Raw genomic sequence first — 23,359 nt, 5'->3', positions numbered from 1 at the left:
TGCCTTTAATAGCAATTGTTTTGTGATGAGAAAAGCAATGGCAACGTTTTAAATCATAATGATGATTAAAGCTCAAATGTGTATACTTTACTTTCTTTTGATAGGTTTCTCTTAATAAAGTTCTAATGATCGTTTCAGGAACCTACTTTCATTTGGGAAAAACAGGACCATACCATGTGTACAAGACAGAAATTTCTACAGATGCTTTATGAAAGAAAAAATATCTTACCAAAGTTACTACTGCACCTTCAGCAGTTAGCTGTGCGTCACTAGAAAGAGCATGAACAAATCTGTAAATGAATTTGTGTTCAGGATCATGCTCGAAGTATTCCTCTGGAATCTTTTCTCGCTGAAAGGAGAAAAAATGCAATTTAAGTATCCATGGAAGAAAAATACTTAAAAGTACCCTTAAGATAGCAGTCTTCACACTTGGGCCCATGTGCCCCTTAAAATAATTTTGATTGGGTGACATGTCTTGTAGTCTTTTAAATATAAACGATGGGATCCTAAAATACCACAGTGATCCAGTACTCACCACCATTCATTAAAGAAAAATACAGGCACAACCGCAGAAAATTTATGTATTTCCACGTTCCTCCCCACAGAATTCTAACCAAATGTAAACTATTGGGTTGGCCAAAAAGTTCATTTGGTTTTAAGTAAAAATAAAAGACACAGTTTTCATTTTCACCAAGCATTTTATTGAACAATATATTCACTAACCAAACAAACTTTTTGGCCAACCCAATACTTTTAGGCTCAAAAGTCTTGCTGATCACCATATGTCATACTTTTCTGTAATCAACTTTGAAAACACATTTCCAGTGTCCTGTAACCATAAGGCTCTAAGAATGTGCTGTCCTGTACAGCAGTCGCCAGCCACGTGTGGCCACAGAGCACCCGGAGAAGTGAATTTTAAAACTGTCATTTTAATTCGTTTAAAATTTAAACAGTTTTCTAATTTTCTTCTTAGAGGCCTTATCATACTAGGTTTATTTACAAATATTTATATTGTTTGATGCTATGGAAAATCATCCTTTAAAAAGATACATTTTCTGTTACTTGGGTATGTTTACTAACCTGCTCACTATTCACACAAAGTGCAACTCGGTTCATATCCATCAACCCCTTATACAACACGCCTTCGGGAAAATGACTAGACACAACATGGCGTGGGGAAGAAGACTTAAAGGAAGATGAATTTGACTTCGAGCTGGAGGAAGTAATTTTCTTCTAGTAATTAATTTCAAAGCAAATCAGCATGAAATAAACACAACTGTATAAGAGAAAAATACCACTTCAATAAAACTGACACTTACTGTGAGTGGATGTAATCTCTCATCAAAAATATCCAAGGATCTATCTGCATCTCTATAAAATAAGAATGTGCATTTAAAAAATTAATTCAGGAGTTACTATCTTAGTAAAATATCTGCTAGGAGTAGAGAGAGGGGTAGAGGAAGCTTAACCTTCAACGAAGCAAACAGTTTTATAAATTCTTCTCCTGGATTCCACCCTTAGAAAGGTTTCCTGACCTATTTTTACTCAGCACATCACGTTCTGTGAAATCTTTTCTACAACAACCAGCCAGAGTTGCCTCTATAAGCACTGACCCTCCCTAACAGGCAATGCTAGTAAACCAATATATTTTCACTCCTCTAACCTCACACTGGAATATGCAAGAACATTTTATAAAGCAGTGGTGGTGGGCAATAAATTCTTCTAACTTCAATCAATGTGAATATGAGATTCATGGTTTTTTCCCGTTTTTTTCTCTTTAGTTCTTTATATTCTTATTGTGTATTTCTTCTTGTCTCTTTTAAATAGTTTGAGTTAAAAATGTAATTGTCTTTTTATTTTAAAAGAAACCAGGCTTTTTAATTTAAAATTTCACCACACTAATACACTGCGCTCATTTGAACAGCGGTTCTCTAAATGTGGTCTGCAGGCCCCTGGGATTCTCCCCTATCCCCTCCTTCAGGAGGCCCAAGAGGTCAAAACTGCTTTTATAAGAATACTAAGACACTACCTGCCCTTCACATTGTGTGACATTTGCTATGGATGTATAAAAGCAAAAGTGGGTAAAACTGCTGGTTTCTGAGCATGAATCAAGGCAGTGGTACCAAACTGAATTAGAAGTCATTCAATTATTCACTGCCACTTGCAGTTAAAAATCTGCTTTAAGAACATCCTTGATAAAAGAGTAAAAATTAATAGTGTTCTTAAACCTTGGTCCTTCTTTTTAATATTCTGAATAAGTGGAAAGTATGCATTAAGCACTTTTACATACTGAAATATGGCTGTGTTAAGGAAAAGCACTTGTGACTTGGCGGTAAGTCATTTTTTTCATAGAACACCATCTTTATTTGAAACACTTTTTTCATCGAACACCATCGTTATTTGAATGTACAACTGACACAGTCATTCTTTCAAAAATGAACAAAGTGAGCCTGTCATTTCAAGGAAAATAACTCTAAAGTTATTTGTTGCCAATGATAAAATTCAGGCCATCAAGCTAAAAATATCAGGATTTTTGGAAAACTTCTACCTTCTATTGTGAACTTGACAACTTCTCAACACTTAAAAGACTTTTCTGGTAAGACTGGTGGTGATACTAACAAAAGTGAGTTTTTGACACTGTCTAAAGAAATGTGAACCAATACTTTCCAAATGACCAATGTATAATATTATAAAGTCAGGTACAGGTAAAAAGATCTACTCAGTATGCATGACAGATCAATGGGTATTAATTTAACATAGTATTTATTACAAGTTCATTGATATGATTTAGAATTCCATTTTAACTAATTTAAGAAACTAGCACATGCAGACTTTTGGTACAGTATCAAAGAATATACCAAATTATCTGAAGGCTTTAAAAATACATCTTTTTCCAACTATATATCTGCAAGCGGCTGGATCTTCTTCATATTGTTTTTTCAAAACAAATGACTGAAGACAGAATAGATATGAGAATCAGCTGTCTTCTATTGAGGAGATACTTTTCTCTCAATATTTTTTGTTGTGGAAAATAGTTATTTTTCATTAAAAAAAAATGACTTATGTTAAACACTGGGGTTCCCAATCAGGGGTGATTTCGTCCCCCAGGGGACTTCTGGCCATGGCTGGAGACAGTTTTGGTTGTCGTAATGTGGAGGGAAGAAGGTGCTACTGGCATCTAGTGAGTAGAGGCCAAGGGTGCTGCTATATATCCTACAACACACAGGACGACACCCCACAACAAAGCATTATCTACCTCAAAATTTCAATAGTGCTAAGGCAAACCCTGTTTTAACATACAATGGATTTAATTTTTTAAATTCTCAATTTCAATTTCTAATACAGTAAATTATCAATATAACCCATATAAACAAATACTCTTTGGGATGCTCAGTAACCTAAGAATTAAGGGTCCTAAGATAAAAATAAATGATTCACTTCTATATTGTAATAAAAGCACTCTAATAATAAAAGCTTATGCCAGTAACATCTATAGTTATTACCTAACACTAAACTTGATACCTTGTAAATTAATTAGCTGGAATAACAAGATAGGTTTTAAAAGAGCTCACCTGTTCTTTATGTGGTAATATATTGCTAAGGTCATACTGTGGAGGAAAAAAAATACATTGTAATAACTGATTTTTATCATATCAGGCCTGAAGACATTTTTAAAAAGGGGTTAGCAAGGAGGGAAGACCTTCCAGAGGCCCAGTGGCCCCGAAATCCTCGAATTCAGAACAGTACCACATGGGTGCTTTCCCCCTTGTTTTAGGTTCTTCAGCTTTTAGCAAAATTAGGAGACCCAAAATGCTAGATATGCTGTTAGAAGGCATGTTTTGGTTGATTATTATAATATATAAATTATTACATATTTCCCCTGTCATTTGTCCTTCTACCCACAAAACCTTCTGTCCTGTACAAGTTATATCTATCTATACACATGCTTAAATTTAAGCCATATAGTAGTTTGTGTGTGGGTGTGTGTGTGTGTGTGTGTGTGGTTTTTTTGTTAGCCCCTGCATTCCAGTTGATTTAGTTCACTATCCACCTACCCATCCGTTTTCCATTATTTCCCTAAAAGTAAATAATAAAAGTGCTCTATACCAAAATGATTTAAAAGCACTTTTACATAATTATTAGAAAATTTAATAGCAAAATTTTATAGCCACAAAACTGATGATAGGTCTAGCTATCCTGAAATAAGCAGTGCTAATAAGACAGCATAATACTACACAGTATCCTATTAATGACAGGTATTTCCAAATTATTTTAAATAAAGTATTAACGAACAGATAGATACAAGTCCTTAGGTAGTCTTTTTTAAGTTACTATATTCCTAAGTTATTCACAGATGTTGTATATTAGGCAACAAAGGGGTTCTCTGGTTAAGTTATATGCTCCCCTTTGTTCTCAGTGTCTAAAATGAAACTCAAAATAATTGAGGGAAGGCAAAGCTGAATTTTATAATAGGTCTATAGAATCTTAGCACTTGTATAAAGGCCTGTAACACCGTTAGCATCAAAGATGGATACTTCTATAGTGCTTCAAAGTTTCATCTTCAAATTGATTTTAAAATCACAGCATTAGAAGTTTTATGATGGAAAGGACCACTGAACCGTAGATGACATTTAATTAAACAACCCATTTTACAGATAAGGGAACCAAGGCTTAAAACTGACTTACCTAAGGTCCCACTAATTATCAGAAGCAGTTCTCTTTCTCCTGCCCTCTAACCAAATAGTGGCTCCCAAGCTCAGCTGCACACTGGGATCATCTGAGAAGCTTTAAAAACTGCCTGGCTTCTGCTTCAAGATGTTCTGATTTAACCGGCACTGGGTATGACTTGGGCATCAGGACTGTTTTTAAAGATCCCCAGATGACTGCAGCGTGCAGCAAAGTTTAGGGATGAATGAGTTAGGGTTAAGATCGGAGAATCACTCGGGATGCTTTTGTCCATATAATCATGCTTCACATCATTCCCCATCTTGTCAACAGGTGTGTGTGCGTGGGTGAGAGAGAGACAGACAGACAGACAGACACACAGACACTGTGTCTTGGAGGCGGGGGCAGGCGGGTGGACTTTGTGCATCCAGAAACATATATCTTGAAAAGTTGCATAAGTGATTCTAATAAGGCTCACCTACCCCACTGAGAACAACTACCCCACTGAAAACTAACCCCATGATAAACATTTTCAAAATCATTCCTAAAAGCCAATTGGCCCTATTAATTTTCTCAGTAAACCTTTATTTCACCAATAATGAATGTGATGAATGATCATTTTTAAAACTTCATGAGAGCAAATTAAAATTTACTGTACTTCCAAAAATTAGACTAGGTCGGGAAAAAAAAGGATGAAACCTACTTGTCTGAGCAAGGTTAATCTTTTTTTTTTTTTTTTTAATTTTATTTAATTTTACTTATTTTGGGCTGCATGGGGTCTTTGTTACTGCGCGCGGGCTTTCTCTAGTTGCCAAGAGCGGGGGCTGCTCTTTGTCGTGGTGCGCGGCCTTCTCACTGTGGTGGCTTCTCTTGTTGCACGGCACGGGCTCTAGGTGCGTGGGCTTCAGTAGTTGTGGCACACGGGCTCAGTAGTTGTGGCTCGCGGGCTCTACGGCACAGGCTCAGTAGTTGTGGCGCACGGGTTTAATTGCTCTGCGGCATGTGGGATCTTCCCAGACCAGGGCTCGAACCTGTGTCCCCTGCGTTGGCAGGCAGATTCTTAACCACTACACCACCAGGGAAGTCCCTGAGCAAGGTTAACCTTCAAAGTACTTTTGAATTATATACTGGACATCAGACTCTTTTGAATTCAAAAGAAGCTGCGACTCTAGCCAAAGTAGAGTGGTTTTTGTACCCACAGATTCAGTGTCTTGGCTGAATAAAAACATTCAGTGATTATGTGATAAGTGCCCAAACTCAGGACTTTAGAGATGGGGCTCAGTTTTTGCTGAAACATGATTTGACTGCAACTATTATTGTAAGCAAGAGAGGAAAGTTACATTATTATGACTGTGAACTTGCTGTCTTTAATTAAAGTAGAAGTTACTGATAATTTAAATAGCTAAAAAAAAAGCTGGCACATTAAAAACCAATTAAAAATACAATTAGCTTATAAAATTAAGACAACAAATAAAATTAAGGATAAGGACATTAATATTTTCAAATAGCATTTCCCAAACTGTGTTCTGGAAAATCAACATTCATATCCTAAGGAGATGTTAATGTTTCGTGGACAACCGCGAGGGAGGAGGCAAGAAGCTCTGCATCCCGTTTGGTTTTTTTCTCTTAAGTAAGCTTGAAAGGTTCATCATTAGGGTGTTTTGAAAGTGCATCTCCAATTGTGGACTATGAGGTGCTCCCAGAAATTAAAGAATAGTTTCCATCATCATGACACTGTTCGTGTCTCCTTAAGTATAAGCCTGACCACAGCCATGTTTCCGAAACCTCACCTCTGTTATTGTTCTCTGCTGTGATTGATACAGTGTGTTGGAGATATATTTATATATATAAACAAAAATTAAATGTGTCTATTAAGTTAAAACCTCAGTTGAACAAATTTCATCTACAAAGAAATTAAGCTTGAGTGTGTATTTCTTAAGACTGGTTTGATATATTCTCCCCCTCTTTGGGGGACAGGAAGGAGAAGTAAAATTTCATACAGAAAGAGTGCAGGAAAAAAAAAAATGCACAGTGGGATAAATCTGACAAAATCCAATTAAATTTAAATGCAGATTCGCTTTGGTGCCAGTGGGGGACAAGCTGTTCCTTCTTCTAAGAGTAGCTTCCAAAGTAGTGCACATTGTTTGAGGACTACAACTCATACCGAAATAATTGTCTCTAGAAACAGCCAATCAAAAGCACCTCTCTTTCTCATCGTGTTCAACAATGGCTTAACAACAGAAACGCGTCAAATAAAGATTTATACTTTTTCTGGGATTTCTTATTTGCTAACTGGCTTTCCCTTCTATCATGCGCTCTAAGATTAAAATGGAAACTGAAAATTCATATTTAGGTCCTTGAAATCAATCTATAGTTGACACCAGTTTTTTAACCTGATCACTGAAAAGGACAATTCAAATGAATGAAATTATGTATGGCTAGGATGCTTTTAGCGATAAGGGGGTCTGTCACTCAGCCCTTGGCAACCTACTTGTACTCACCATTTTACTGTGGTTCTAAGATTAGGCTGGCTGACTGTGCTGTCATCTAGAAATATTGTTGAGCATGAGCTATACTTTTTAGTAAGCTGCCCTGGAGATACCTGAAGGGGAAGGGAAATAGAAGAAAATGTCACAGTAAGTTAAACCTATAAAGTGTGTTTTTTTCCTTGGTTAAAATGTCAAACGATAAAGCATTAAGATTTTTCTTACACTCCATGAACTGCCTGAGTGTGATATCATGTGCAGCTCTATGGGAAACCTCTATACTCTGACTTCCACAGACGAGCTTTGAGAAATGGGTTATAAAATGCTGCCTTGATATAGTACCTATAATCAAACCTGGCAAGCACCTATTATAAATTACCTTTATAATAATGTAAAAAGTTTAGAATAAGATTTCAGGGTTTTTTCCTTAAGCAATGAAATGCAGCTGAGATTTCCTATTTCTATTCATTTACTACAATAAAACGTAATGCTTTATATAATACCGATGTAGGAGCATTTCACTGCAGTAAATGAACACCAATAATAAATGTATTAGGTTCAGGAGACAGTGTGACGAAACAAACGTTTTCGAATCAGAGGCTGGGCATGCCAGGGCTGCTCTATCACTAAAAAGCTGGGGGCCATAAGTCTCTCTGGGCCTCAATTTCCTTATCTGGAGGACAAAAAGGTACTGCTTAAAGATTCTCTCGCATCCAAAAAAAACGGATAAAACAACTCTGAGAATTTAACTTCTCACTTCATGTTTAAGTAAGACTGCCATTACATTACTCAAGTGAGAACCTCAGAGAATACTTGCCATTCATTTCAAAATTGTACTAATTCTGTTCTACGTGTTATTTGACACTCCTGCCTCACCCATGCTGCTCTCTGCCTGCAATGCCTTTTTCTTCCTCCTGTCCCAGCAAGCTTGACCCCATCTTCCTCTAGGATCCCTTTGCCAGCAGGCACACCACAAAACTTCTCACTTTCTGCACACTCACACATCTAATTTACCAACTGTTCCATGGTCTCAGCTGCTTGCATAGTACCACCCTCTTAAGTAAACAAGCTTCTCCAGGTTAGGAAGATTCTTCTCCTACCTCCAGCTACTGAGCACAGAATCTGGGACAAATTAGGATTCAACAAGTGTTTGAGAAATTATTTAAGATCAGTTACAACTGGAGGTAAATCTTACTAAAGATACAAATTCGTGAGAATTTATCTACAGTGGTGTTGGATAGGTGACAAAGAACTTTTTGAGACCCTCTAGAGAATGAACTATCTTTAAAACACTTTAGAAGTATCCAGTTATTTGTGAAGAGCCCATGAACACGGCAATAGTCAAATACTAAAATGGCCTAAACTATGTTAGGACAACTCTCTTCCTTAAAGTAAGGCCAATAACCAAATCCCAACCACTGAAAGCCACTGGAAGGAAGAGCAGCATTCTTTAATACCACAGAATACAAACAATTTTAAAGCTGGGTTTTGTTTTTGGTTTTTGTTTGTTTACTAATTCAGATGAGCTTTCCTTCCTCCCATTAATATAAAATAGTTTTCACCATGCTGTCACACTCTCCCATCAATGTCCTCCACAAATACATGAAAGGTGAGGCAGGGAGAAAATCTAGTTGATGCTTTTTAAAATACAGAGCATTTAAATAAAAATTGCCAGTATCCAATAATCAGAAATATCCAAATGGCATATATAAAACACCATTTTGCTTGTTTCAGATGCTTTATGCAAAGCCACTTATTCCTTATTAACAAAAAGTTCTAGATGTAACATATTTGAAACAGTATCACTATTTGGAAGACTAATTTCTCCTTCAAGCTAGAAATGTTTTAAACTAAAACTCTGATATGGTCCTTAAGCTATTTGGTTAATGTGTAATTTTAGAATCTCAAAAAACAGATACAGCATGAAAAATGAAAATTCACTCATTCAAATACTTTGATTCTAAACGAAGCAGGTTATCTTTTAAGGTCACTACTATTAGGGTATAATATGACATACACTACACGTAATAAAAGTCAATTCTGACCAAAAATCTATATATATGAGGGGAATAAAAATAGTAAGGAAATGTACCAAAATATAGACTAGTTGGTAGAGCTTTGGGTGCTATTTATCCTGTTTTCCTCTATTAAAAACTTTTTTTTCTATTATGAATGTATATTGATTTGTCTTTGGAAATATTACTGCTAAAACATTTAAAATTTTTAATTAGATGTGCTCTATAGTCCTATGGGGGCTCATTTAAGTTGTATCAGCAACTTACAGTCTACTGGCTCGATCCTACAAAAGAAACACTTCCACAGGCCTACTCCTGAAACTATTCAAACTTTCCAGCATCTAGTGTTCACTAAAGGATGGCAGAATTGAAGCCTCTGAGCAAAGCCTAGATATGTTAGCTGCCAGCAGATTACTTTCCTCTCATCTTGCTTGAAAATTTAAGATAACTGTCCTTTATGATTAAAGCCTTACCATTGCTGGCTCACAACCTCAATAAACTGCACTGACACACATAAGGGTATAAAATGCAAATACAAAAAAAAAAAAAACAAGTAGCAAAAAACACTACTGACAGTTTAATGTTCACAGGTATTATTTCAATTGGTCACTGAAGAAGAGTATTTATCTTCATTCAGCACTAAGGACAAAATACATGGACTTTTACATTCTTTATAAGGGGAAAGGTTGCTTAGTAGACTGCAGGTTTAATGGTGAAGACTAGAAAATAATCATACCTAGGAGGCTAGTAAGTAACAACCCTCAAAGCTTATCATTAAAGGTCAAGTACCTGTTGAAATCCTGCCCCCACCCAATGACTCTTCCCATTGTGCCTACTGCCTCTGATTTTAACCCATTAAAAGAATAAAGCTGGAGAGAGTGAGAGTACGAAGTGCGGCAACCCGAGTCATGGCAGGACAGGCATTTAGAAAGTTTCTTCCCCTCTTTGACCGAGTATTAGTTGAAAGAAGTGCACCCGAAGTTGTAACCAAAGGAGGCATTATGCTTCCAGAAAAATCGCAAGGAAAAGTATTGCAAGCAATGGTAGTAGCTGTTGGATCAGGCTCTAAAGGAAAGGGTGGAGAGATTCAACCAGTTAGTGTGAAAGTTGGAGATAAAGTTCTTCTCCCAGAATATGGAGGCACCAAAGTAGTTCTAGATGACAAGGATTATTTCTTATTTAGAGATGGTGACACTCTTAGAAAATATGTCGACTAAAATAAGTCACTACTGAAATGGCATCACGTGAAGCTGCCCATTCCCCCAATGGCATCACGTGAAGCTGCCACTGAAGTTCTGAAATCTTTCATCCTGTAAATAATTTCCGTGTTTCTTTTATAATAAAGTAATGATATCCAAACTAATGATATTCAGTGTCTCTGAAATTTCGTTTTCTCTGTATTGATTTAAACATTCCCAAATAAAAGTATATAAATGAAAAAAAAAAAAAAAACAAGAGAATAAAGCTGAAGTTCACTTTTTTCTTCCCCCTTTTCACAAGTTTTGGATACGTTTATTAAGAATCAATGACTTTAACTGAAAAGTCTGTAATACTCCATCTATGTTGCACATTAATGGACAATATGGTAGGGTGAGTGGTTTGAATAGAATTCATACTCAAGGCCTTAGTAGAAAAGTATAATATTCTAATTATAGGTATAATCAAAAATATTGTCTGAATTAATATCGTTAATTATATTGAATTAAACTTCAAACTCAGAACCTATATTCAAAGAATAAATCTAAGTTTGAGTAGACTGACCACAAATCTATTTCCTCTCCCCCTTCTTTCAGATATCATCTCATTAGAATTAAAGGCATTTTTTAAAAAAGCTATACATAAGACAGGATAAACAGCAGATGATTTTTAATGTTTGAAAGGTGAAAAGACTAGATAAAGGAGTGGTAACTGACATGGCAGAACAGAGGAAGCACAACCTTGGTACCTACAGAGAGTGACTAGGACAGGAACAAGAAAACCAGTTTGTCTTACAGAACCCAAGGCAGGCTCAGAGTTCAGAGGCGCGGTCCCCAAATCCTTGCAGTGAGGCCCATCAGTTAACGAGTTGTCCAAGTGATGCTTCCAATTAGATCTTAACAGACAGCCAAGGACCATCACACGTTTGAGGGAAGCCCCCAACAAGTAAGAGATCAAAACAGGAAGAAGGAATGGGACTTCCCTGGTGGCGCAGTGGTTAAGAATCCGCCTGCCAATGCAGGGGACACGGGTTCGAGCCCTGGCCCAGAAAGATCTCACATACCACAGAGCAACTGAGCCCATGCGCCACAACTACTGAGCCTGCGCTCTAGAGCCCATGAGCCACAACTACTGAAGCCCACACGCCCTAGAGCCTGTGCTCCGCAACAAGAGAAGCCACTGCAATGAGAAGCCCACGCACCCAACAAAGAGTAGGCCCAGCTCACCGCAACCAGAGAAAGCCCATGTGCAGAAACCAAGACCCAATGCAGCCAAAAAATAAATAAATAAAATAAAATATAAGCATGCTTTAAAAAAAAACAAAACAAAACAGGAAGAAGGAATTGATGGGAGTGATAAAAACTCAGGAGCAAATGAAAACTTGAAATTGCATCAGTGAAAAAAAGAATGACAGGATATAAGAGAACTCTATAAATTGAAAATAAGGTAGACAAAACAATATATTCAATAGAAGGATTAGAGCACAGTCAAGGAAATCTCCAGGAAGCAGGACAAAAAGACAAAATGCAAAGCAGGAGGGGAAAAAAGTTAGCGATCTGGTAAGTCTAAGACTTCCAACATCTGAATAATAGGAACCTGGAAGAAAAAAACAGAATATCAAAGAAACACACAAAAAAGGTCTATACCAAACCAAATTATGAAATTTCAAAATCCCAGGGAGAGGGAAGGTACTAAAAGGTTCCCGAGAAGGAAGGGATGGGGGAAAATGACTAAAATCGGTAATGTACAATGTACCATACAATGTCAACAGGTTTAAGAGCAACAGTGTAAATGAGAAGATGAGAGGGAAATGTCTTTAGAACGGCAAAAATTAGTTTCAACTGAGAATTCTATACTTTATCAAATAGAAGGAGTTTCAGAGAGGCTAGATCTCTATAAACTTTCTGCCCATGTGCCCTTTTCCCAGGAAAATGTGCTCCAGTAAAACAAGGAAGTATAACAAGACAAGAGGGAAACAGAATCTAGGACATAGGGGATCCAACATAAGAGAGCAGAGTTATGTGAGATCCCAGATGACTTCACACAGATATCCCAGGAAAAGAGGCATAGAGCAGGCCTAGGGGAACACTAGTCTATATGGGAGTAGGAAGACAAAAGATTGGGGCAAAGTGTCTCCAAGAAAAAAATGGAACAGATGTGGCTTAGTAGACGGAAAATATTTTTCATAGGCATGTGACAAATGTTAAAACATTTGGGGAAAAAAATAGCTGTTAGAAAACAGGCAAGTGAATATAGTCAGGAAATTAATTCCACAGAAAAAATGAAGAATGTGAAAGCAGGGAGACCGGGCAGGGAGCTACTTACTGCATTTGGCTGTGTGGGATCACGTTGGCTAGGAAAAGGGGGATTGGGTTATCCTAGAGAAGTGCAGAAGTGCTCCAATTTCATTAATATTTAAGAAAAAGAATGAAGGGTGTACAAGGAGGAGGCACAGTCAGAGAATTATATGGCTCAGCAATGCACAATATTTGCAGAGTCGTAGTAATGTAAACATTGATTCTGATTTAATAAAAACTGATACATGTTGAGGGAACACAGGGAGGGAAATAACGTCATGGTGGACCGAAGAAGCTAAGCTTTCACCTGCTATGACAAGAAGTCAATGGACAGTGCTAAAAATTAACTTACCTGTTATACTTTTATTACTTTGGTTAAAAAATAAGATCAAAAAAATAAGGCAAAAGAATTTAAGGCAGATCTTTATACTACAACCGTATTATTGAAATTTAACGTAAATGTCAGAACCCTTAAAAAATGGGCACTAATAAGTCAAAGACTTTCCTGAATACATTTGATAATTAGGAAAATAGAGATTTAGAAAATCTACAAAAAAGAGGTCCATGCTAACAGTATTGGATCCATCATATTTTTTAGGAATCATGGCAGACATATTTTTAATTCAAACTATTAATTTCTTAACTTTTCAACTGTTTACTTACATGGTTTAAATGGTTGCTCCTCCTCTTTTCCCACACTAAGAATAAAAAAAAATTAACTGATGAATTCTGATACAAATGCCATAGAAAAATAAAAGTAGTCACTAATTATCTGATGGATTACCAATAACACAATGAGATAAAATTCCATTCTATTTTTTAAAATAATTTCCAACAAAATATATAATTTAAATCACCCAGCAAGATGAGTCCTATAAATAAAATCTAAAAACTTAGTTTCACTTTTTTGACCTAATAGATATTCTGTATTAGGTACAAATGAAAGACTCCCCATTTACAAAAGAAAAGGACAAAGCAAATTAGGCCAGGTGAGAAACTTAGCTAATAAAAAAATGTACCTGCTGCATAGCTGAACTACTAGCCACGAGTATTTTCTAAGTCTTCATTTACACACAGCTTACTTTAATTACCACAATCTACAGATGACGACTCTAAGAACCAGTTTCTGGCCAGGCACTCATCTCCGCACGCACCAGGATCTCTGGAAGCATCCTGAACCACTTAATGGTAACCTACTCAAATACCTTACTGAAAAAATACACAACTGGAAAGTAACCTATGTTAAACGTAAATTTTAAAATGAGTGTGTTGACCTAAATGAACATATCTACAGCACACAAAACTGTTTTGCTCCAACAAAGGCCAGAAGAATAAAAGCCTGAAGAGGGTCTTAGGCCACACTCTTGCTCACATTGCCTCCTTTAACTCCAGACAGGCATCACAGGCACGGATTCCTTAAGGCTGAAGAGAGAGACAGGCATGGGACAGCTTTTCTTTTACTGTCTCCAGAGCCCCTCTACATGTGAGCAGCTCATGGCTCTGGAAGGAACTGAGAAATAGAGCAATCCTAACCAGAAATGAGTGGCTCAAGTACACACACTAGAAAAATGCAAGTTAGAAACCCCAGGAGCTTCCAGGTTGGTGAACATGTAGTACCCTTGCAGAGGGCATCAAAGCTCTGTGCCCTGTCCCCATGCCTGGCCCTATGCATCTCTTCCATCTGGCTGTTCCTGAGTTATATCCTTTTATAAAAACCAGTGATCTAACGGAAAAAAACAAAAAGCAAAACAACAACAACAAAAAACCAAACCTCCGTTTTTTATTGTGCTGCATCACTTTAAATATTATGGAATGTTCACTTCTTGTATTCCTGCTCTCGTAATCAACTGAAAAACTTGGTCACGTATGGCTTTTTAGCAAATAAACTAGGATTTAACATAACATTAAGGAAGACAAGCAGGCAAGCAGGAGTGCAAAAAATTCTACGGTTCTGATTCTCATCTTAAAACAAGGAGGACACAGGAAATTTATATGAGTTTCACATGCTGAGGATAATCTTCTGGAAAACCCCATATGGCATGTTGCTCTTATTACCCTGGCACAGCACTACATTAGGATGAGAAAGTTTTGAATAGCTTAAAAGTTCTGAGTAGCATAAATCTGGATGTGAGATAGGCTCGTCTGGTTGAACACTGTGTAAAACAGGGCCAAAATCACAAGGCTCAATTCCCATATATAACAACTGATTTTTCTGATTTGATCAAATGAAAACCTAACTGTGACCTAAACCCTATCATTTGTCTTTAACATATGTGCTCTTCGGAGCAAGGGGAAAAGGACAAAGTAGCATGGAGAAATAGACCACATCTAAATCATGTGGCCAGTTGACTATGTTGATAAAGAGGTGGCAAAATGTATAAACAGATAGTCTAAGTGTTCTCCTCCCTAAAACACTGACAACTAAAGGAAACTGTATCATCAACATATTAAAATAAGACAAGTGAATACATAAAAAAGTGAAACATTTAAACCACTGTAAGAGTTTTTCTAAATACCTCCTATAATACACAAAACAAAAACAGTTTTCACTCTTTTTTCTCAGGGAAAAAAAAGCATTGCCTTACCATCTGCTTGAGATTTGCTCAGAAAAAAGGTGCTTGCCCTTGGGTGGTCAGAAGGGTTTGGTTCCAAAGCTAAGTCTGTATAGGAAGAAGAGAAAAAGGTGTGGTGATTTAGTTGAGTAGAAAAATACATGATTTTAAAGATAGCTACACATTGATTGAAACCACTTTTAATAGTCTTGAGAAGAGCTTTTAGTAATGACAAAAAGGCAATTTTAGTAAAGGCACAATATAAAAATTCTATTGGGAAACAGCAAAATTGTAGAAACTCTCCATACATGTGGAATAAAACCATGGCTATGTCTTAGACTTCTTTAACTTGCACCTAAATAATCTATGCCATTTTTAGATGAATCATATATGTGACTCCCCTCCTATTTATCAATTAAAAATTCAGTCACCCTCTTTTAAAGCTGATATTACTAGCACATTCCAGGAACAGTCTCAAGAAGCAAGTTATGCTGTGGCCAACTACTGTCAGATACCAGCTCAATATATCAAATATGCCAAAACGAAGTGAGTTGCTTTTGGCAAATGTTCTTCAGACAATCAAATGGCTAATTCTAACTCCATTCAACAAATGAACTCAATTAATTGGCTGTGGTTTATCTGGGGGCTATTCATCATGGCAGATTTAAGAGGACTACATAAAAGTTCAATGTTCTAATCTAGAGGAACACTTCCATGATAGTGATTTTTAACTTTGCCCTCTATTTCCAAAGCTAAACTCACTTCTTCATTCCACGCTGCATGATTAATTTGGGGCTTCAATAAGAGTACTTTCTGGAGCAGATCATAGGGCTACTAGAAAAAAATTTTGGCCATACCTACACGAAAAGGTGGGTCTGCCTGTAGCCCACCTTGCACCAAGGTGGGATAGCGTCTTCTATTTAGGCAGAAATACAAAACAAGCACAAGCTACCACACAGGATAGTAAGGTTGTTGTTTAAAACAAACAAACAAACATAAAAGCCCTATGACACTTCCTCAGCAAAGTCCATCTCAAACCATTTAACCAATCTTTTAAGAAACTGGACCAAGATTCAGATAAAGAGTAATGGTTAAGGCAATTATTTCCCAAACCACATAATAACTGATCTGTTTTTGAAAGATGGCTTTGATGGTCAAAGTGAAATACAAATATATCCCTGCCTCTTAGAGAATCCAAAGAATACACACATTGATATATTAAAAACTAATTAGTCTAGTAGTGAATTCTGTCTAACCCAGCATTTCACAAATGTATCTACCTAGAATCCCCTTTTCCCACCCAGAAAGAATTTTGCACGAACAGTAATTTTGGACTTCCCGTTTTAACAGGAATCTGAGCCATCCATTTTAATGTCATTGCCAGCACTAGTAATTTACAGAGCTAAACCAACTGCTTTGTTCTTCATGAAAATTCCTTCACTGAATTTGAAGTTTATCAAGCTGCTTTTGGAGAAAATATTCTATTCAACATTTTTATGTAAAAGACCCATATAATTATTTTAAAGTTTTTTTCTCCTACGTATTTGAAAAATTAAGACAATGGGTAAATAAATTATTTCAGCTGTACACAAAATGGCAGGCAGAGACTTTCACAGCTGCCTCTAACCTATAGCTTCCGAAAGAATTCATGACTACTTACCTATACCAAAAAGAAAGTAAATAGACTACATTTGAATCTAAAAAATAAGCAGAAATGTTTGCAAAGTAGCTGTATTATTTATCAGTGTCTATGGCATGGTAAAACTTAACAATTTTCAATGGAAGTCCAGGAAAATTAAGTGCCAGAATCAAAGAGAAGCAAGCTTTAACACACACACACACACACACACACCCGCCAAACCAAGATGTGCTACTACAGATCTAAATACAAAAATCAAGAAGGCTGGGATAAAAGAAATGACAACATGCAAAAAAAAAAAGTAAACTTAGCCCAAGTGACCAGAAAAAAGCTGGCACTCTCCCTACTCTATCCTAGGGGGTTCAAAGGTAGGCACAGGACCCAGGACCGGCCAATCAATCACAGCTGTCCTGGGGCTTGCCAAGAAAAGAGAAAGGCAGAACTGTACTCTAGGATCCTTAGCTAGTCTTGAGCTGCTGGACACTCCCCTTGCTATCATGAGGGGAAAGGCTTTTCAGGAGACATCAACAGAGGAGAGCAGAACTGAGGAGATCATTTAACTCCTGGGTCAAGTAGTGCTTAACTCTGTGATTTTCTTTTAACTTGCAACTGAAGGAGACCTGGTTAATCAGCAGTACTGATGATCACACTAAAGGTGGGGAAAGGTAAAAGTCACTTGCTCATTCCTTTAACAAATATCATGAACAAAAATCTGCATGAGACAAAACGATGCTCTGTTTAAAAGTTACACACAACCATTCACAATCATTAACACACAATGATTCACAACCGTTACTTTTAGTTGCTTTTCTTATACGTTAAAAAAAGCTCTAATTAGTGTACAATTTATGTCTTCTTGTTACTAACAAGCGCTCTCCACCCCACTGTTGCATATTTATTGTTTAATGAATACACACTGGCCCATCAAGTGTTATTCCTATACTGGACTTAGCCAATCCCCTATTGCTGGGGATTGGTGCTTACAAAGTTCTATTCTTAAAATATTATGAGGAAAATCTTCATGTACATAGTTTTTTAAAATAATGGTTTTATCTCCTTAGCAAAGATCTTCGGAAGTGGAATGACTAAGCCAAAAGGTTAGATCACTTTCACGGCTCCATGTACAATGCTAAATTCTTCCTAAAGAAGGTGGGGGGCACATTAGGGTATAATGCTACCAATCATGACATTTTGAGTTCCTACCCTTGCTTTGGATACTTGAAAAAAAAAAAAAAATTCCTACTGATATGAATGAGGAACCTCACTGTAGATCTAATTTGTATTTCTTTTGATTACACAGTTTGACCATTTTCCCACAGTTATCAGTGTTATTTCCACTTTGGTGAGTTGGCCTATCATTTGAATGTACTGTAAACACCAGGGCCCTACTGCTGTCAGTTTGCATGAGGTTTTCAGAAAATATTAATCTTTTGTTTATAGCCTATATAACTAACAATTTTCTATATAACTTGCACTTTTTGCTAATGAAAAATACCACATCACTATCTTATAGAATGGACATGTGAGCCATTAGACAGTAAACTCATACATACACACAATATTTCTGCACTTCCCATGAACTATCTTCCCAAGAGCCTAAGGAGACTATGATAAAACCTACCACACTCTTCACTATCACAAAGGTAAGACTGCCAACTATTAAGCAAAGCTTTACCACCCACCATCCCTCTCATCCCTCTCCCCACCACATGCACACACAGTAATTTAGAGACTTCAGGAAATTACTGTGCATTCAGGAAATTACATGGATTCTTCCGAAAGTTATTTCTTTAGAAACCTCTAAGAATGTTTTACCCAGGAGAAATATTCTTGAGCTCATGATTAGGGGTTATGATTAAAACTGTATTTTAAGACCCATCATTTTTGTATTATCAATTTAAATTGCAACTTATTTGACAGCATGATAGGTCGATGTAGAAAAAGTATGATTAAAAAAAAATTAAACTCGGTCTTAATGTAAACATTCCTCAGAGGAAACCTGTAAAACACCACCGACACTGAATACTGTTTTTCCTCCAATCTAAGATTCTACCAGTTGTTAAGATCCATCTCAATTGCAGTTGTTAAAAGTGTGAAAACATAGGCAACTTAGAACAAATGAAATGCATTACTGAAGGCTAAAAGTGTTAAAACTATGCTATCAAACTGTCAATAAATGATTTTTCCTTGTTAAAATATTAGAAGGAGAGGGAAGTGACCAAGAAAGCATCTGACAGAAGCAGCATATTTCAGAAAGCGACTAATATCAACATATTGATTTCAATATATTCCAAATAAACAGGAGATGTCAGCAGTTTCTGGGCCAACTGCTGAGCACCAGTTTACTTAACGGTAACCACTGCATTTACTGAACTGCCCTAGCATCCCTATACTGTGCAGTGTATTAGTTTTATGGCTCATAATACAAACATTACAATCTTTACAATTACCATGTAAACTGATGATTTCATCTCTTTGAGTCCACACTTTCCACCGCAGTCAGGGAGTTCCTGCCAGCCAGCCCTGAGCTGGGCTGCCTCACCAGCGGGTACACAGCAGGCTCCTGCACCTGCCAGGCTACTGCTCACCCAAGCCTTGATCCTGCTTTCCTAGCTTCTGACAATCCTGGCTTCCAAACTTCCCAGCTCTGGTTTCCAACTGCTTCTGTACCTGCCTCTACCCTGGTTCTCAGCTTTGCCTTATTTTAATCCTCAATCAGTGTTACAGTGATCATGACTGAGAGGTGACACATAGGTAAGTACACCTGGCTTTATATATTTCTAAAGAGTACTTTACTCAGTTTCTTGGACTTTTAAGAACCTTTCTGGGTTGCAAGTTACCTTCATTTCATTTCACATTATGCAGTGTTACTGTTTTAACTCTTAAGTTTTATTACTTTAATACACTAAAACAACAACAACAAAAAAGGGTGAGAAAAAAGGTAGTATTCCAAAGAAGCTCACATAATGTCAACAATAAATTCTGTTCCTATATGCCATGCATTTGGAATTTACAGTCCTACTCTCTATCAATACTCATTTTTAAAACCTTGGACAACTCAATTTATACCTAAGAGAAGAATTCCTACACTACCTAACTCAGAACATGGTGAGAATCAAATGAAATGCAAGAGCAATCTATATACTACAGCCTATTTTAGACCCTTATTAATATCGCTCTTTTGTTCAAGCCACTGTTGGCTCTCACCTGAGCTACCGCACCAGCCTCCTAACTGGTCTCCCTCTCTGCTTCCTTCCACCCTTACAGTCTATTCTCACACAGTAGCTGGTCTGCTCTCCCTCCACCCTCTCTACCCCCCTTCCCTTTTTCTAAGAATTAACATCATTCCCCTGCATATAATCCTTCAATGGTTTCCCATTACAATTAGACTAAAATTCATATTTTTTTGTCAAGGCCCACTAGGCATACAAGGTCTTAATCCCCCATATTCCTCCTGGCATTCATTCACTCAGCTGCAGCCACCCATCTTTCTGTCCTTGGCATGCATCAAGCATATTCCCTTCTTAGGAACTGCACAGAAGCCTCTTCTCCCACAGCCTCACATGGCTCTCTTAGGACTGCCCATGGGTCGCTTAAGGAGAGAAGCTGTCTTTAACCACCCCTTGTAAAACTGTCCTCCTCCCCAGCCCATTACCTTCATTTTCTTTCTTAGTGTTCTCACTACCTGATGTTATTCTTGTGTCGTCAGCCCCCAGGCACCTCTAGAAAGTAAGGACCTGAGTTAGGATACGGGTTTTGTCTTGTCTAACCACTGTTTGTCCTGCCTCTGGAATGGTGCCTAATAATCATGTTTCAGTGTACCCAAAACCAGTTAAGTTTCTCCCAATTTTCCCACATCATCTAAGATTTCTTCTAATGCTGTCTTTTGATGTGTCTGTCACCTAAGTCCAGAGTTAATTTCAGATCTCTTAGAGTAGTAGTTTAGTTACTCAGAATCAAAGACACAAGACAGGTTACCAAGAACCACGAAAACCTAAAGGAGGAAATCTAATGTTCAGTGAAAAATCAATGGTAACTTTAATTTGGGAAAAGAACATTTAATGTTAAAATACCTTTACTACAAAATGACTCACCCTATGAATTTAATTAAGTCGTAAGACAAAGTGTACAATCAGAATGCTATAGGGAAGTATCAATACAATGCAGCAGTTTTTATCTGTGTCCCCTGAATAAAGCATTATAATGGGATTATAAAAGATGCTCAAGCATAAAGGCTGGGTAAATGAATTATGCTCCAACCATTCGATGGCACAGTAAACAGTTGGTAAAAGGCAGGCTGTAGAGCTATGCGCAGTTGCATGGAAATACATCACCCTGGAGCACTCTCTAGGTGTCAGCACAGTTCCAGGAGCTTCATGTCGTTACTTTTCTTTATAACAAAAAGTTACAAAGTGGCACATAAAGAACAATCCCATCTTTGTAAAATAAACACAATGTTATGTTTATATGCATACAAAAGGTTCAGGAAGAATCAACACCAAAATATTAATAAAAATTCTGGATATTCTGAGTGTGAGTGAAGGACTTTTCTGTGTTTTCTCAATCTTTTACATCAAATGTTCATTAATACTGTCACCAAAAAAAGGAAAGATCTGTTGCTCAGAGGCTTTTCCACATCATATTGCCAATTCCTTCCCTACCCACTCTTCAGGGGGATGGGAGGTAGAGGTCACTTGAGAGAGCACCTTTCACCAGAAAATTAGCAAAGCTCCTAAGGTCAGAACATAAAGGCTGTATGAAAAGTTGATGAATAAAAATAAAATCAGATAATAGGACCGTAGCATCTTCTTTTCTATTACGACACTACCATCAGTTATATTAGATATACTGTTAAAGACAAAGTAGTAAAAAATTCTTTTGAGTCTATCTGAAATCTATACTACGTTCTTAGGAGTTACTTTTTTGAGATGGCTTGAAGAAATCATGTTCTTCTCCAATGTTTCTGAAGAACAAGACAGAGCATCATTTATGTACGATTTTCTCTAAGTAACCAAATAATTCTTCACTGTAGAAAAGCCAAAATGTTTTATATCTGAGTAGGTATTTCTCAGTTTCCAGGGAAACTGATACAAAATTGTCTGAAATAAAGACATTAAGAGCAAACTTCCAATGTGCCTGTACTTTATATTTGGTGTTCTGACCTTGTTTCTATGGAAACTTAATTAATAGGCAAATGCTGAAATTGAGGTTTCTCTTATCACTTTATTGAATGCCCCCCCAAAAAAGACAAATTGAAATGAAATTTTATCAATCATGTTAAACATAAAAAGGTAAATTCTGTACTCATGAACTCTATTTTTCCAGTTCCTGATTTAGCACTCCTTCCTTATCATACATAGTCGTATGCTAAATGCTTAGTACCTTACCTGCCCGCTTACCAGCTTCCCCTAATGTCCCTCTGTCCAGGGCATTCTCGGCTTCAATTGGATTTCACCAGAACAAACTCTTTAAATTATATCAACGTGTTTACCTGACTGATAAATTTAGGCTATTTCATGACTTCTACTTTTATTCATATCCATTGCAATGTATGTACAGACAGAGAATGGAGCGGTAAATGTTGCTTCTGAGTTGTGTACAATAAACTGGAATGGCAATAATCAAAACTGGAGTATGCTGAGATAGGCCTAACTTATGGATAAATTATAAAATATAAGGTGCACTCTAAACAGTTTCTTAAGCATCCCAAGAACTGAATTTGGCATATCTACCACCTCCCAAGTCTGTCTCTTTTGTTCAGTAGCTGTGTTACACAGTCATTTCAGATCTCTAAGTCTTGGCTTCTTCATCGGCAACAGAGGGAGAATATATACGGGCCTTATTTGTAGATGGAAGGGCCGAGTGAAATACACAAGAAAATGCATTGTAAATCTTAAAAGAATTCTATAAAGGTCCAATTTTCGTCTCTCGTCCTACACTAGCCAACTACTGTTTTTAAAAATCATTTAGAGGCTTACCTTATAGCAACAAGCAGAGCAGTTTTCACAAGTACTTACATGCTTTGTGTTTAAAGCTACAATTAATTCACATAATTTGTTCATTCTTTCACAATATCTAACTATTCTGAAAAGGGAGTACTTTCCACTTACAAAGCCACGTCCATCATAAGGGTGAAGCCACAGGCTTAATTATTCTAACTTTTAAAGAAATTAAATAAACCCAACTAAAATTTAAATAGAAGAGCTGTAAGACATTTCGTCTATGAAATAATGAAATAATATCTGGCATTTAAATGAAACAAATGGGCCAGTGGGGCTTTAACATCTTTATGATACAATGTTTTATACTTCAAAGAACAGTCTTTATTAAAGTGCCACTATGCTACCCAGAAATTTTTTTTTTAACCTAGAGCCATCCCTTTCCAAAATTCTAGAGGCAAAAATCAAACATTTCCTCTCTTCTCTCTCTCCTCTCCTCCCCGACAACACCCACCCCCAGCCACTTAGTCTTCAGAACTTTTACCTGAACATTCTTAAAGTTAAATAGT

At 36.9% G+C, this 23,359-nt stretch overlaps 1 protein-coding gene and 1 long non-coding RNA gene across 3 annotated transcripts in view; both read right to left on the bottom strand.

Annotated features, from left to right (window-relative positions):
- Positions 1-23,359, bottom strand: part of LOC309665752 — a 280,938-nt gene that overhangs the window by 17,630 nt on the left and 239,949 nt on the right. The window lies entirely within an intron of this gene.
- The window catches only part of LOC309665747 (cyclin-Y-like protein 1), a 34,419-nt gene that overhangs the window by 9,758 nt on the left and 1,302 nt on the right, over positions 1-23,359 (bottom strand). The window contains exons 2-7 of one of the 2 annotated variants that reach the window (XM_082472462.1): positions 15,246-15,320; positions 13,324-13,358; positions 7,167-7,267; positions 3,573-3,608; positions 1,320-1,371; positions 230-349 (exon numbers count right to left, since the gene is read on the bottom strand). In XM_082472462.1, the coding sequence (XP_082328588.1) occupies positions 230-349; positions 1,320-1,371; positions 3,573-3,608; positions 7,167-7,267; positions 13,324-13,358; positions 15,246-15,320 (419 nt within the window). Of the gene's footprint in view, positions 1-229; positions 9,410-13,323; positions 13,359-15,245; positions 15,321-23,359 lie in introns of those variants that run through there. The other variant, XR_014266657.1, reaches the window with a different exon arrangement.

Source organism: Balaenoptera physalus (genome assembly GCF_965194825.1).
Source record: "Balaenoptera physalus genome assembly, chromosome: 8".
In the NCBI taxonomy this organism is placed as follows: domain Eukaryota; kingdom Metazoa; phylum Chordata; class Mammalia; order Artiodactyla; family Balaenopteridae; genus Balaenoptera; species Balaenoptera physalus.
Note: the sequence above shows the minus strand (reverse complement) of the source record. Positions and strands in the feature narration are given on the sequence as shown.